This window comes from Calidris pugnax, unplaced genomic scaffold, assembly GCF_001431845.1.
Source record: "Calidris pugnax isolate Ruff unplaced genomic scaffold, ASM143184v1 scaffold11, whole genome shotgun sequence".
Taxonomy (NCBI): Eukaryota; Metazoa; Chordata; class Aves; order Charadriiformes; family Scolopacidae; genus Calidris; species Calidris pugnax.
Genome location: NW_015090803.1, coordinates 11,589,340 through 11,606,320, shown reverse-complemented (window position 1 = coordinate 11,606,320; position 16,981 = coordinate 11,589,340). Strand labels below are relative to the sequence as shown.

Below are 16,981 nucleotides of genomic sequence, written 5' to 3'. Positions count from 1 at the left end.
CTTTCTTATATCTGCCTCTCTGATTTACTCCCTGCAGGTAAGATGTGTGACAGTTCTCCATGTAAGTTTGATTGGATTTCTTCAGTCCTTGGCACAATCCCATCAACCTCTAATATCTCCTATATTTCAGGCAAGTCTTTGTTGTTTCATTTTCAGGCAGAGTCACTCAGCACAATCTTACAGTGTAGCCTGTCTGGACTTCTCTCATTTTTTCTCCTATTTCCCTCTTGAACTGGATTGAAGTCAACACATACACCGAAGTGGAGAATGGCTAATTCTAGTAATTCTGGTTGTCTTTAAGTCATGACAGCTTTGCCAACTTCCTCATCTTATATGCATGAAAAATCACTTTCTTTCAGCGTAGAGAATTTGTTGTTTCTGATATAAACAGTTGATTCATTTGCTTGAAACCACTATCTTCTTGTAAGCTACTGCTTACTAACTTTGGTCTCAGCAGTAGACGTGTTGCAGTGGTTTGATCTCCACCCTACAATCTATCTTTGTTTTTCTGTTGTCCCAGGGGAGTGGGAAAGGGAAGAAGGTATAGCAAAACAAATGTCACTACAGTTGCAAATACTGGGCTTGGCTTTGTTGCTTATTTGAGTATCGTTGTGCTCCTGTCAAAACTGTGTATTGTACCGTGTGTCCTCAGGACAATTGCTGATGCCCCTCTGACCTTGTTGCAGCATTTCAGAAGTCTCTCTGGTTGTGTTTTGAAAAAAGAAAAACAACAACTTTCATTAGAAGACTCCACTGAAACAAGGTTTTAATGTTTTTGGTTTCCAGTCATACGTTGCTGTGACGGTGAGTCAAATGCTTGCAGGGCCTTTGATGTGAAGCTGTGAACAGCATTGCTTTAAATAGCAAAGAATTTATCTGTATTACATCCTGGGTCTGCAGCTCACAGTCAAGTGGCTGTACGGGAGCCGTTGGTGCATCACCAGGAGTAGTTTGTGTCACTGAGAGCTGCCTTTCCCTTTCCCTGCCAGAGGGCAGGAGGTGCCACGCAGACGGCTCTGTGGCTCCGCATGGCAACTTGGTGTCTGTGGTGTCACACTGCCATAGCACGTGGAGACACCCACCACCTTGGTGTGTGATAACGCCCATCTCCCAGGTACCGGTGTTGGACTGTGCTATGGGGAGAGGGGACATGCAGGAGCAGGTAGCTACATCAAAGTGGTAACAGAGAGATGGTGCCAGCGGATGGCTTCCCTTCCTGTCCTATGATCCCCAGCAGAAATGCTGTGAGACTCTGCCACAGGATGATGGTGATGCTCAAAATTTACTATAATATACAAAATCTCAACTGCTAGTTAGGAAGTTCCTAAGCCACACGGACCTGTTGGAATGGGTCCAGTGGAGGGCCACGAAGATGATCAGAAGGCTGGAGCCCCTCTGCTATGAAGACAGGCTGAGAGAGTTGGGGTTGTTCAGCCTGGAGAGGAGAAGGCTCCATGGAGACCCTATAGCCCCTTCCAGTACCTGAAGGGGCTACAGGAGAGATGGGGAGGGACTCAGGGAATGTAGTGATAGGAAGAGGGGTAATGGTTTTAAACTGAAAGAGGGGAGATTTAGATTAAATTTTAGGAAGAAATTCTTGACCATGAGGGTGGTGAGGCACTGGAACAGGTTGCCCAGGAAAGTTGTGGCTGCCCCATCCCTGGAGGTGTTCAAGGCCAGGCTGGATGGGGCTTGGAGCAACCTGGTCTGGTGGGAGGTGTCCCTGCCCATGGCAGGGGGTTGGAACTTGATGATCTTTAAGGTCCCTTCCAACCCGAACCATTCTATGATTCTATTTTCTAGAGGTTGAGAAAAGTACAGCAGGAAAATAGTGTATTGTGTACTGACAGTCTTAGGAATCTGCTTTGAGATGCCATGAGGGCAAGATAGATGGGCTTTTGGTTTGATCCAATAGTTTTTTTCTTTTCTTTTATACTTTCATGCTATTTGTACTTAGCCAGAGCCTTACTTTTTGATGAAGTATTACACAGCTGCTTAACTCTTGCTGGGCTTGCAAGGATGCCTCTTGAAAACTACTACTGCTGAACAGGCAGAAAGGGGTGGTCGCTTTAGGATTAGAGGGTGTTCTGTTCAACTCTTACCAGTATGTGCAGGGGGAAGTGGATAAAAGTGCTGAAAGGGACACAGAAAAGTTTGGATGGGTACTGGTGTGATGTATCAAAGCACAATGAGAAGCTTTTCTGGGAGTATTGCTAGGCAGACTGAAATTAGCAATACTGTAAAGTGTGTGAGAGCCTGATTTCGTGAGATTAACAGCCCCATTTTCTGTTCAAATAGGTTCAGATAAATTCATGTGACTCCTGAATAATTATACACTGCTTATCTGACTGAACTTCCAGTCCTAAAGATTCAGCATTTCTGGAAGGTTTGCTCAGCTATGGAAACCTTTAGTGAGACATTTTAACTGCAAGAGCACAGGCAACATCAGCTGATAAAATCTGCCATTTCCAGGTCTCTAGTACCACATAAATCTTTTCTTCCTCGGGCTCCAATTTTTAACACTTTCCCTGTACTTGAAGATTGATCTTGTTCTTCTATTTAAAATAAGCACTATTAATGAGCTACTATGGAATGTTAGTTTAGGATCAGTGATGCACACAACCTTAATTTGTTTCCATGAGAAAACGATATAACGTGTATTTGTAATAATAAAGAACAGTTTTAGTTCCATGCCTACCACAGAAAGTATGTTATAATAATATTCTGTCCAAAGTTAATCACACTAAATTCTCTTTTGATTAAGGCAAAGATCATGCCCCTGTTTAATGCAATCATATATATTGTCATTAATAAATGACTTAAGTTTTCTTTTACATTTATGGTGCTTGTAGAACAGTATCATCTTACTTTTAATATGTCGGTATCTTGGAATTCTTCTTAGTGTAGTCTGAAAACGGTAGGCTAAACAACTGTCTATTGAATCTTTAGACGCCATGATAGGAAACAGATGGCAAAATTTGTCTGTCAGGTTCCTTTTCACTTTTTTCCCATTGGTGCTGTACCTGGCATTGATACCTGCTCAGAGCTTCGAAACTCCTGTGTTTCTCTCTGTATGTAGTTAAATACTCTTCAAGCTCTGGATCGCTTAGCTTTAGAGTAGCTAGGAGTTGCACATCTGCAAGTCCATAATATTTGGCAAAGGAAAAATATGAGTATCTCAGTGCTGCCATTCCTGAGCTATGCCTGTGTCTTTCTGCTCTCTCTGCCCAGGCTGCATTCTTTAACTCCATTTAGTTCTTCCCAACTTTCTTCACCAGCTCTTCCATTTCTTTCCAGCTACCCTCGCTGCTGCCTTCTTCACCTTTATAGCTCGTCCTAAAGCCACTTGTGGAAAGTGCTCTGCCATTTGCCAGGGTACAAATGCCTGCCTGCTTTGCACGAGGGCAGCAATGCTGGGCAAGCGTCCCTGTGGAGCAACAAACAACCAGCGTCATCAAAGGCGCAGGAGACCTTGACTCTAGAAACCAGTGGTAAAACACCCATTAAGATCAATGAGAGCCAGGAACATTCCGTCTCACTGAGGCACCTAGGGCTATATTTGTCTGTTACTTTAGGTATAGGGTTTGTTTCATCAGTTTAAAAATGCCAGTATTTGTTGCATTGAGATTACATGATGGTTACATTGTGTACCCAAAATAGGTTTTATCTATGTTATTTAAGCTTAATATATGTTTTATGGTAGGAACTGGATGAGCCTGTATGGGGTTTCAGTCTTGCAAAGCAGAAGAAAAGAGAGGAAATTTTTGTAAGAACTTACAAGAGTGGCTCCAAACATAAAAGTTTGTGGACTCAAGAAACCTCTAAAATGCATGTTTAATCTTAAATGAAGAAATGAGGCATAAGCACACGCCTGGAGCTGAGCAGTGCCTCAATACTGTTAGAAGAAATGGGTATTGTGGAAAGCAGGGTGAGTAAAATTTTGGGTTCCATACAGTTCCATAAATGCTGGAACTGAATGGAAAGAAATGATATTCTGGAGGTGCAGTGAGAGTGGTGAGCTTTGACAGCTCATGAACTCAGAGTAGGGGCACGAGGCCAAACTCAGCACAAGCTGGGAGACGCTCCTTCATCCAAAGGTAAGACACAACAGATGAGTTGACTGGGATCATGGTACCCCGGGGAAGAGAACCTCTCCCTGGACCCTGACAAAGCAGCCTGCAGTTGCAGGAACTGCTGTCTCATTTGAGAGGCGGATTTGATTTCTCCTCCTGTGTAAGAGAGAGGGCTTCCCTCACTCCTCCACACACTGGGAGAACACTGACTCTGAGCGTGGTCTCTACCCTATTTTTGTGGGGAGCTGTTGCTCCAAACCCAGTATTTTGTAGAGGGACTTAGCAGATAGGATGCGTTAATCTTTTCCTTGGAGGGACCAGCTTACTCCTCCTACCTCATCGTTTGGAAAAGAGCAGGGATTCGTCCAGGGTTTCTGGAGATGTTGACAGGTGACATACTGCTGCGTCAAGCAATGCAGACATACCCGTGATGGGGGAATGCTGTTGCCTCCTTATAGCCCAAGTAAACATGTAGACCCCAGACTTCACCTTTGTCTTGCTCTGTTGCTAGTCTGTTAGCTTATTCTTCCTTCTTTGAACTGCCTTGAAGACTGATTGTGTAAAAATAGTGGTGTGAAGCAATCTCAGTTGTAAGTGGTGAAAGAGTTTAACGGTGAGAAAGTCACCCCCCGGTCCTGCGAGCCGGTGGAAGATGGTTGTGGCAGAATCAGGCTGAAGCAGGTGAGGGCTGTCATTGTGGCACACCTTCCCAGATGCTTCAGTCTCTGGCGCTGTCACTGCTTGTCCCCTACACCCCATAAAAGCTGATAAACTGGATCAGTGCAAGATTCAGATTAGGCAGCTTATTGGATTCAGTGTGGCAAAGGGAAAGTGATGGAGCCAGAGCACAGCTGCTCTCTGGGGCATTTGCAGTGTCACACGTATCAGACTGTCACATCAGCTGCCTCTGTTGAGCCAACGTGAGGGCGAACACCAAACGTGCAGGAGTGCTGCTGGTGGGAGGACACAGAGCGTGAGGATGCATGGAAGCCACTTGGTGAGATGTGATGTCACCCTGTGCACAGATCTGCTGAAATTAGGAGCTAGCGTTGCGGGCTGTGGCATGGAAAATTATTCACACGCATTAAAATTCTTGACTCAGTATGTGACAAAAGGCAGCCTGTAATCTTGCTGGAAGATTTGTGGCCAGTGCACTGTGGACTCATAAAGATTTCAAAATATCTCTTGACATTAAGAACTCTGGAATTTTCTTTGCCTCCATGGCTTGAAATGGACATAGGCCAGTGCACGCTGCAAGAGCCATTTATTTGCTAGGGTTTTTTTTTTTTAGATAATGTTGAGATTCTGTTACTGGAGTGATGAAAACAATTTCTGGCTTTGCTCTTGTGAACTGAATATTGTTTTTCAGAACCTGTTGGATTACTCTTAAGCCATTAACTGCATATGATAATAACTATAGAAATTAATAACTACATTTACAGTAATATATGTATAATTTTAGAATATGTCTTAAAGCTTTCTGTCATTATGTCTAATGTTCATTCTTGGGTGATTGTTATTTTACCTTCAAATGAGAGTAAAATAAGATACGATCAGAGTCATGATTTGTCATTCCAACTGGAATTAGTCATTGGTCATCAAGATGCTGATCAAATTACTTGTTTCTAAAGAATTACCTTAATTTTACTAATATGTATGAATACATTCCAACTCTACCAAACTTCTCACAAATTCTGAAACTTTTTTTGGCTTGGATTCATTTTACCCAACTTTAGGCACTCTTGGTGGTCTGATGTCTAGTCTAGCCTAGTCACCTAGTTTGTTGCTGTAACCAGTGGAAAAGGATATGTTGCTGGAAGATGCCTGCTCTTCTTATCTCAGACCTCTGTTGTATGAGAGATCAAATCACTGTCAGGGTGCCCATCCCTCCCCACTGACTGTAGGGCTGGACAAGTTTAGGGAGACATGTAAACAGTCCCTGTAGTCCCATGTTGCCAGGAGAAGTTGCCATGTCCCAGATTTAGCAGTGGGTCCCTTGGGTTGGGACAGGCTGGTGTGGAAGGCTTCTGGAAAGGCTGGTGTGATCCCATGACACTGGTGAGCTATTTTCTGTGGCATGTGGCTCAGGAATAGGAATCAAACAGATTAAAGTCCCTTTAGAGAAGTCCCTCAGAAGGTGGCCGTGGGCAGGGGTGCAGAGGGTCTCCCTGGCAGAGCAGGCAGGAGGGAGGCACCGTTCCCTTGCTGCAGCTCTGCTGCCTGCCCCCGGGGGAGTTAAGCCTCAAGATGTACCCATTTCTCAGGTATGCTCACAGAATCATAGAACGATTTGGGTTGGTCTGAGCCCGTGGCACTGATTTGGTATTTTCGGTTGCCCCAAACCACTTTAACTTTCCTGGCTTTATTTTCGGCAGCATTCCCGCTTAGAAGCTCAAGCCTGGGGCCCCTCCGGTGCCGTAGGAGCCGGGTAAATCCGTGCCCCACACTCGGTCCCCTTCCCCTGCCGGCTTCGGGCACCAGGCGGCTCGGCGGCTGCACGGTGACGGCCCCCCCGGGACCCGAGGGACCGGACGCAGAGCCCCGGGGTGGAGGGGGAGCAGAGCCCGGCTGCAGCCTTCGGGTGGGATTCGTCGGGGCGGCGGAGGCGGTGCGGGGGCTGCGGGTGTGGGGGGGACCGGAGCAGGCGAGGCGTGATCGCCCGAGGCCCCTCCTGCCTGCCGGGGAAGCCTTAAAAGACCCCGGCGAGGCGCGGAGCCCCGCACTCGGGAGCCCCGACCCACGGGCAGAAGCGCCTCGCTGAGCCGAGAGACGCCCCGCTCCAGACTCCGCCGTGAGTGCCGCGACGGGGCGGGCGTGGGGACGGGGACGGACACAGGGAACGGGGACGGACGTGGGGGACGGGGACGGACACGGGGAACGGGGACGGAGGTGGGGAAAGGGGACGGAGGTGGGGAACGGGGACGGGGAGCGCGGGGCGGCCGCGCTGGTCCCGCCGTCGGGGCGAGGTGCTGACCGATGGCTCTCCTCCATCCCACCCCATCCCACCGTGCAGATGCAGGGCACCGTGAGGCTGTGGGTGTCGGTGCTGACATTCGCCCTGTCGCTGCTGGTCTGCCTGGGGACGCTGGCAGAAGCGTACCCCTCCAAACCGGACAGCCCCGGCGAGGACGCCCCCGCAGAGGACATGGCCAGATACTACTCGGCGCTGAGGCACTACATCAACCTCATCACCAGGCAGAGGTAGGTCCGGCCAGCATCCCCTTCTCCCCCTTCCCGGGCTGCCTTTTTCCACGGCGAGGTTGGAGGGGAGGGAATTAGGGTGTCCCCTCACACCTTGGTGTCTCCCCCACCAGCAGGGAGGAAGATGCGGTGACAGACTCCCTTTAGAGAGTGACAGCCACGCACACACGAGTGGCTTCTGGGTCCAGAGCAGAATTTCCACCATCCAAGTTGGGAGGAGGGGCAGGGGTGTTGAATCTGCCTCCGCTCACTCAGCCCCTTCTTCTTAATCCTTGGGAGTTGGACTAGGTGATCTCTATGGTCCCTTCCAACTCTAAAAAATCAGTGAAATTCAGTGAAATTCTAGTACTGGCACAGAGAGGCTGGCAGGCAGACGTGTGTAGGGGGAGAGCCCCCCAGAAGGGAGAAAAAAACATAACTAACCCAGGAATTGGAGAGTGTTAGACAGGGCAGGAGGAGCAGTTTCCCACTTCTGTTGCTCCCGCTGACTCTAGTGAAGATTTCGATGAGAAAAAGTACCCCTCTTGCCTTGCTGAGGAGCTGTAGGAGTTCAGATGCTTTGTGGTTTGACAGCTACTTCATGCAGCTGTGAGCGCTGAAAAACCCATCTAGTCCTACCAAAAACTCTCTCAAGATCACAAGCAAGAACTCAAGCCCAAGCTAAAAGAGAAAGAGAAACCTGACTTTCTCTAAACTAGCTTTCTGGGGATGACTCTGCTTGTTAATGTAAGGGTAAAGGCTCAACCTGAAAAAAGCATTAAAAATTATTATAAAAAAATAATATTTTTTTTAGCATCTGTCCAGTTCAGATTGTGTGATTAACAAAAGTTTCCCCTGAGGTCTCTGAACAGAGTGTGACCCAGAAGAGCTTTGACATATTTATCTATTTCTTTAATATCAAAAACAGATGAGAAGTCTAAAATTAGGCTTTCATTTGTCCCTCCAGAAATCTGAAGAATTAAATTAGAAGGCAGGCTATCGTGTAGCTGAGAGCTTTCCCAGCAACCCCATAACATTGTCTGCCAGTGCACTAATAGCCTAACACAGATGAAGAGGCTGATAGAAATACAGTTCTTCCATCCTGGACCTTTAAAGCAACATTCCCAACTCCTTCATGTGTATGGCATGCTTCTGTGGGATAGTCTGTGCTTGGATAACTCTTTATCTAGATTGCTGCTAAAATAATCTGATCCTCAAGTTCTGCCCCTGCTGCCCTTTTCCCTTGCGTGTGGTGGGATCTCCAGCCTGGTCTCTCATCTCTTCTTTTGTTTCTTTCATCTTTCATTTCAAAGACAGTTACTGTCCAAAACCAATTCATATTTACAAAACCCCAAGCAATGTTGCTGATGGATAAAGCAAAGCAGAATTTAAATTTTGTTCTTAAGGTTTCACCTAGGCTTCCCACCCACTCTCTCCTATTTAAAGGGACAAGATTGACCTAGAAGTTCAAGGAAGGTGGCAGAAAAAACCACCACAGTAGCAACTTCATGATACACATTTTAAAGTTGACTACATAAGTTAAAAAAAAAAAGGAAAAAAAAAAAAAAAAAAAAAAAAAAAAAGAAAAGCTGTGCTGTTTCCACTGTGCGGTGAATTAACAGGGCAGAAATAAAGTAATTTCCACCTCCATTTGGAAAGCTTAACTGAGCTTCTGGAGGTCCCCTGCTTTGGCAGTGACACGGCCACTTGAAAAATGAATCAATAACTTTTGAAGCATTTGGGACTGGTCTAAGAATTTGAATCATTCAGTCTGTTTCAGCAGATGTGCTCCAAGCTTTCTCTCTTCTTGCAGCTTTTTGCCTCTGCCTTTTGTGCTTGGTGCTGCTCGGGAGCCCTGCAGTGAGGGGGAGATGGAGGGGTGCGGGGGGGTCACCCTGCTCCCCATGAGGGTGTGTGAGCGACCTGAGCTCGGTCTCTTGCCAGGCCTGGTGCCTGCAGCCTGGTCACCATGCCACTGGTGAGACGGAGCAGTGAGGGCACGTTGGGAAAGGATGAGGAGATCAATGCTTTTTCCTCTACAGATTCATCTTGTCTTGCTTGATTTTGTGATTATGAATAATCTTCTGGGTCATCCCCTGGCTTCTGCTTCTGGCCTAACCCAAGCATCTGAATGTCATTCCCCTCTGAGCTACTGAGACCCACAGGGTCTTCACCCCAGCTCCTATGAAGCTTCTTCCTTCCATGCCATCCTTCTCTTCTTGTCTTTAGACCTTGTCTGTGCAGCTGCTTTGCTCCCTCTCTCCTTTGAGATCCTTCTCCTTCAGATCCATCTCACTTAGCTTTAGACATCTGTGCCCATCAGCTTTACACCTCTTTTAGGTTAACTGAGGGAAACAGATACTTGTAGGGTGCAGGTCACCAGGCCTGTTTCAAACTTCTCATTTCTGATGAGAGCCCTTGTTCCTTACGTGCCAGGTCTTTATGACTTAAAAGAGAGCCTAAGGTGACCATCACAGATGCAGACTCTTACCCACAGGAGTCTATGTGTCTTTGGATAAGTCCCACCTCTGTTCTCCAAACCATCCTTGCCTCATACCCCTCTACTGCACTGTTCGGGGGGCTTTTTCAGAGCCCATCTTTCCTTGAATCTGTCCTCCTTCTGCTGCTTGGTACTACCTGTGCTCCCTCTTGCCAACAGGCCCTCTTCCTTTTGTCCCTTGTAGCTTGTTCTTGCATCTGTGGCTGTTCCGTGCTGTAGGAAAACAGTAAGGCCATTCCTGCTTGAAATGGCTTGAACTATAGGCTTCACAGAGAATATGGAAGTGTGTCTGACCTAACAGTACTGATGCTTCCACTTCATGTCAATACCCTTTAATGTGGAAGGAACCAGATCTTCAGAGCTTTGGTTTCTTTGTCAGTTTTCTGAATCAGACCCAAAAGATGCTTCTGAGATTCCTCAGCTCCTGTTGCTGGCCTTGGACGTCGATGGGATATGACTCCCAAGACCCAAGTTTTCATGGCAAGCTTTGAGATTCCACTGAGTCTGGGATACTGTGTCCCTAATCAGAATAAGCATGTTTACTCTTCAATCTTTTTGACTTCAGCTGAAGTTGTGGGCTACCAGCATGCCCAAAAAGAGGCCTTGATGTCTCAAGCTAAGCATAAAATCTGACCAGGTATTTTCACAAAGCTTGGATCCTTGTTCTTTTAAAACAGCAATAATATTTGATGAAAGTGCTTCCCAAACAGCAAATAAAGCCCTGACTTTATGTGTTCACATTGTCGCAGAGCCAGGCAGGGTAGACAGGGAGCAAGTATGAAGCAGCTGGAGCAAAGATCTCCCAAGGCGTTTGCTTCAGTAAGAAGAGATTGACTTTGTCCATGAGGTCTTTTTATTAGGGCTTGGTAGCATAGTTTGCCATGTAGCATGGCAAAATATGGGGCAGACCAGAGGCTCAGTCATCCGACATAGGGAGAGTGGCTGCTCCTTGGCCAGCCCAGTTGGTCACAGCTGGCAATCAATCACCTCGTGTGCAGCTTCTCTGTATGAGGACATGGTGGGTCCTTCCAGCACAGGTAGCAGCACAGCAGGTTCAACACACAGGTGCTGAAGGGATTCATCTAAAAGGTATGTCTCCAACACAGTCGTCTTCACAATTTGACCGGATCTCTGCACTCCAGTGGGTTGCAACCCATTTCTTACTCAGACAAAACTTTCTGAGAGATGAGTGGGAGTTTTGCCCAAGTGTAAGCTGGTGGAGCAAGTTGCTGATTTGTTAAATCGATTTCTTTAAAACAACAGCAAATTAGATTCCCCCTCAGTTGAAGTCCAGGTCCCATACATATTAATGGGAATAGGAACTAGAAAGAAAGAAATCCCTTTGTGGTGATGGAGTGGAAGGTATTTGATTCAGCACCATGCTTGATTGCGTTATTGTAATAGCATTTTGCTGCGTCTGACTGGTTCTTTTCAGATAGCTGCTTTCATTCAGTTTAGATCAAGAAATTTACTTTAAAGTTCTGAAATTGATGCTTTGTCTTTCTGGAGCACAGGTGATATACTAAACTGATTAAGGCAATGTAAAAATAGGAAAAGTTGAATAAAATGATTTAAAAGCGAAATACGCTTTGACTTTTCAGTAAGTCATGCCATCAACAGGTAAAACTGCTAGCTTTTTTAATATAGTTTGGGAAGGTTTTTTGGGTTCTGCCCCCCCCCGCCCCCCGCCAAATGTAGATCAAGTCATTGGAGAAACATCTTAAGAGCAATGGTTAAAATCTAAGTCCTTAATTACACCTTTGATTTCTCTGGAATCAGAATTTCACTCAAGCAACATTCACAAAGCTGTTATCTGTTAATGTACTTTGTGATTCGGACTAATTACATATACAAATTACAAACCACAATCTTAATTCTTTCCAACCAAGGGAGCATTTGCTTATGGTTCTCACTCTTAGGCTAATGAATTCTTATAGTAATGGAGTGTCTGTCAAGCTGGCTGCTCATTGTTGCTTCTGTTTTCTCAGGAAAAGAGACCAAACTCCTTCCCAAGAACCAGGAATTGCGGTACTTTTAACTGTTGAGCAATGTATAGAATGCAGGATTTTAAACAAACAAACAAACAAAAAGCAATAGGAAGACAGCTGCCGTGTAAATACAGGACAAAGGTAGCCGGTGATATCCCAATTAACTGGAGAAGAGCTCTGATTCATAAAGTTTTCTCTCCCATGGCCATATAGTTCAAAAGTGATGCTTACCTTGGGGTAGCTCAGTTTTTATGACCTAATGTGCTGTGTTAGGCAGCCCCAAATGTAGTAGTTATCTTAAAAAATCTTGGCCAGTTCCTTGGATAATAAGGCATATCTGAGTTAGATTCCTATTCAGTTAATAGATAAAATTGACCCCCCATTTACAATACAGTAGCACCCAAACCAGTGCAAAAGTTAACAAGATGGTAGAACTGGGTTTGTTGGCAGGAATGACGTGCTCAGAGGTCATGTCATGCCCAGCTTCCTCCCACTTCCTCCATGCTCACATCAGTAAGGTGCAAGGCCTAGGAGTGTCTGGCAACAGCCATAGAACTGAGGAATATTCAGTTTCTCAATACTATCACGTAACATGATTATGGAAAAAATATATCCAAAGCAATACTGAAGAGTGAACATTTTCTCGCACGGCTAAGTCAAGTCAAGTTAAAATACTTGCTGGAAAGTTGTCTTTATGTCTGCTCTGTTCTTTTTTTTCTAAAAAAAATGTGTAATGGTTCTGTGCTTAGTCTGACATATACAATTTTTTTTTTTTTTCCTCTTTCTTTAGATATGGAAAGAGATCAAGCCCAGAGACACTGATCTCAGACCTCTTGTTGAGGGAAAGCACAGAAAATATTCCTAGATCCAGGTATGTATGAAGAGGTTTTATGGTAGCTTTCACTTCTCATTTAGATTTAACACTTTCATTTTTTATCAATAAATGTGTTTCACCACAGGGATCCACCAACAGCTGGGTAAACAGCTGTCCTTAAAAAACATTTTTAATTCCTTTTTTTGTTAAGAGCTAGCACCATGTATGAATGCAAGAAATACCTTTCTAGATATCATGTAGTCCAGTCTCCTCATTTCCCAGTTTTGGGAGCGGGCCGTACCTGCTGTTTGAAGGAAGGGAAGGATTCCCACAGTGCTTGCCCCACACTGGGCTTTATTACACAGAATCGTATGCTGATGCCTAATGCTGATTCACTTATGGATCAGAGCTCCCAAAATGGCATATTTCTACTCATTTGCTACTCAAACAGATTTAAATTTTTCCTTTAAAGATGTATGAGTGGTAAATATGCACATATGTTGACTTGTACACAAACGCATGGCTATGGCTGGTCTTTAAAATACAGTCTTTCACGTTGCTTTTGTACCTAATATTTTACAAAGGGAAAGAAAGCCTTTGTATTTCCATTTGCACCTGGTTTAAAACAACAGTGGTGTTTCAAACAACAGTGGGAACTCAAATGTACCTCCTGTATTTATCGAGTTCGGTAACGACCCTTGTAGTGACTACAGTTAACACAGCTGAAAAGTAAGTATGTTGAAAAAGTAAGATGTAGGGGGAGTTTTGGCTCAGGAAAGAAGATACTTGTTTTAGTTCTGCTCACAATCAAGCAAGAATGAGCTCAGTCTAAGCCTTTACTGATAGCCTGAAGTTTGGTGATGATACCTCTACAGCAGGAACAAATGTTTTAGGCAGTATTCGTCTCAGGAGTCTACAAACAAATGATCCATGCTCTCACCGGCTGGGCAAAGGCTCTATTAGACTAGTTAAGTACTTAAGCATAATAGTCTGTAGTGCTGAACTTAGGGCATGATCTTGTCACTGAAAGGTGACCAAAATTTCTGCTGCCGTCAAGGGAGGTTGTCCATGATACTTGCAGTTCTGTGCGTAGGGAGACCATTGACTTATGGTTTGATGACTAACCACAGCTGTGGGGATGCAGTTTTCTCTGCAGATGCTTATGTAAAAAAACTGCATGGAGTGCAGTGAAACGTATGAGACTATTTTGTGTTTGGTAATGACAAGGCAGAGCCCTCGCATAATGGGAAATTTCCGCTGCCATGAATTTGAGGCAACACACAGGGTAGCACAAAGTCTAATACTCTCTGTAATTTTCACCCCTTCATAACAAAACTTGATGGTTATTATTATTGTTTCAATAATGCTATTTATAACACACCAGGGAGCGAAAACTCATGAGCAAAATAACAAACTAGTCTGCATTTAAGATCAAGAATTGATGAGAAACAGATTTTTATTTCATACCCCCTGTAACAGCACTTTACACTGAGTATGCTATTTGTCATTCATCGATGACAATTATGCGAGTACTGGGAACAATGATGTCTAGTTTCCTATGGATATGTTTTCTAGGATAAAGCCCTGTATGGATTCTGAACCCCACTCCAGCTTTTTCCTCCATGTGGAGGACATAATTAAATCTTCTTTCTACCCAGTCCTGTGTTTCATGGCACATCAGGAACTTAATATCTCTGAGACATCTGTACCTCTCTCTGACTTGATTGAAATTGTCCAGAGGGTTTGAAAGCTGGTGGGGAAGGTAGGGCAGCCGTGCAGGGGTGGACAGCTGGACAAACAGCAAATATACCCAGGTACAGCACGACTGCCTGAGCCTTCCTCCTGGAGGAAGCCAGGATGAATGAATTAGAGGCAGACTGATATTATTCTGAACTTAAATTAATGACATATATGTTTTGGAAATTGGAATATATGCAGGCAGTTACGGAGCAGATGTAATTTGCACTCAGTGAATCAGTGACAGAGAGACACACTGAATGCGTTCTCAGGAACTGAACTTTGTACCTAAACATTGAGGTACTAAGAAACAGTTTAACTGTATTCAGGTTGGCTGGCCTGGCTTGACATTTCACTTTTGCTGATTTATGCCCCAAAGTATTTTGCAGTCTCGCCATATGTCTGACCATATGAAGAAAGTTTAGAGAGATTCTTATAGAAACCAGTTAAAAATTAAGAAGTTAAGGAATAAGGAAAGGAAGCACCTTGACCTGAGTAGAAATAAGTTCTTAGGACAAAAACATGTGAGGTGGCATGTTTCTGATCTTGTTGATCCTATGGAGTCATGAGAAGAACTTTAAAACTTAATCATAGGGTGCGTCTCCGCTACTACTGCCTCTAAAAGTTAGGCATCTAATGTGAAGCAGTTGTCTAGGCTGCCTTTGCAGTCAGTCAGAGGGATGGGTATCTCCAAAATGAGCCTTCCACCCTAAAATGGGCAGGATCAATTGTCTTCTGAAGGTGTCGGTGTCTCTCCAGTGAGAGGAGGCAGACTAGCTGTTTGGTCAAGACTAATCGCCCAGCTTTTAGGTGGCAAAAGTTATGGCAAATGCATTTCCCCATGTCTCTCTCCATGTTCTCCCACTTGTTGACTTTCTTTCTGCGTGGACCAAACAGCTACTGGCAAGTGGAGGACCTTTAGATCAAATGCTACCCCCAGCACCCCTTTCAACACATATTTCAAATGTTTGATATTGAGCAGTGGAATACCACGATAATATTTTAGGGACCTCAGTTTTGTTTGAAGTTGCTAACAGCATGACATGTGGGGTCTTTTGGTTTTGGGGTGAATTCTCTTTGGAAACTGTTTACTCCTGAGTAAAATTGTTTACTCCTGAGTAAAATTGACGAATATCTCTATTTGTATTTCAACATATCGTAGTTTTCTATGTGAATTTCATTAAGGGCTACTTAATGGCATAAAGCAGCTTTGCATTGAGTCTCAGTGGTGTAAGAACAGGCCATCTGGGCAGAAGTATGGAGGGACCAGTTCTGGTACCCAAGCATAGACATCTGGCCAACCAGGATGCCTCTGCTTTGATGAGACTTGCATATACAATCTTCAAGTGCAAATATGCATATGTATTCTTTATTGCTGCAATGATTAAAATGAAAAATGTAGGTAGTTCTACCTTTGAATTTTTCAGAAGGGGCTTTAAAATGTGTTTAATGTTTATTATTTTTTTAATTCATAATATGTATTGCAGGTTTGAAGACCCTTCGATGTGGTGATGGGATTTTCAGCACACCGTCAAAACTTTTCCTAGTTTTCAGTTCATACTCCACTCCTATGAAGCAAATCATAGCGTCATCCCCAGTGCATGCAGCCATTGTACTGAATTCTGTAGAGTTTTTCCTTCATCATATTTGTATATACCTTTATTTAAATAAATAATTTGTGCATTCCAAAATATAACAAACTAAATGAAAACAAACAACCCTGTCATTGGTATAGCAAAGAGTTGTTTTAAACTATTAAAACTGAATTATAACCTCCCTGCAGTCTGAAGCAGTATGGACAACAATAGTGTCACAGTTATTACAGTAATTAGTGTGCAAAGTGAGATAAAGATATAATTTATTGTGGCCTCAAACTCATCCCAGCTGCTTGATTTATGCAAAACTGCTTAAGATAATTTATCACAGACTACATAATTTAGCAAAATAGCGTTCTGAGAGGCGATCTTTCAGAATGACCATGCTAAAAACTTACTTAATACTTACATTGACAAATGTATTAAAATGAATAGCATTTTCATAATACAAAGGAATAAGTCACTGCTTAATTCTGCTAACTCCTCAAAACTGTTTTGAAGCTTGACTGTCAGCCTAAATTAGGAATTTTAAATGGAACAGATGTAACATTTTTGTTTTGGCAATATGCAAAGCAGCAGAAAACAATACCTAAAGCAAGTTGTTCTAACAAGACAAATCTACAGCTATTTGTGCCAGAAAAGAGACATCTAACATTGGCTAAGGCCTTGTAAAGGAGCATGCTGATAAATCACAGCCATTTGGGTACCTGCACTCTGAGCCTCTCTCATTTGGAATCCTTCATGGTTTCTGTTTCTACCATAAGAAGGTACCTGAAACACAGACAAGGGGAACTGTCTTCAGATTTTATTATATTTTATTTTTAATTTAATCACTAGCCTAATGAGGGACTTATACACAAGAACCTCTGAAGAAACTCCCAAAGTTTTTAATTCAAAGTAACATTAAATAATGGCAGCACGTTACCCTTGGTTTTAATTCACAGATGTACACAGACAAGGGGAACTGTCTTCAGATTTTATTATATTTTATTTTTAATTTAATCACTAGCCTAATGAGGGACTTATACACAAGAACCTCTGAAGAAACTCCCAAAGTTTTTAATTCAAAGTAACATTAAATAATGGCAGCACGT

At 43.9% G+C, this 16,981-nt stretch overlaps 1 protein-coding gene across 1 annotated transcript; it reads left to right on the top strand.

Moving 5' to 3' along the window:
- The first annotated feature begins 6,721 nt into the window (after window positions 1–6,721).
- Window positions 6,722–16,081, top strand: NPY (neuropeptide Y). The gene is made up of 4 exons (XM_014937910.1): window positions 6,722–6,864; window positions 7,087–7,274; window positions 12,532–12,612; window positions 15,780–16,081. The coding sequence occupies exons 2-4, from the start codon at window positions 7,087–7,089 to the stop codon at window positions 15,802–15,804; spliced, it is 294 nt and encodes a 97-aa protein (XP_014793396.1). The 5' UTR covers window positions 6,722–6,864; the 3' UTR covers window positions 15,805–16,081.
- The last annotated feature ends 900 nt before the right edge of the window (window positions 16,082–16,981 follow it).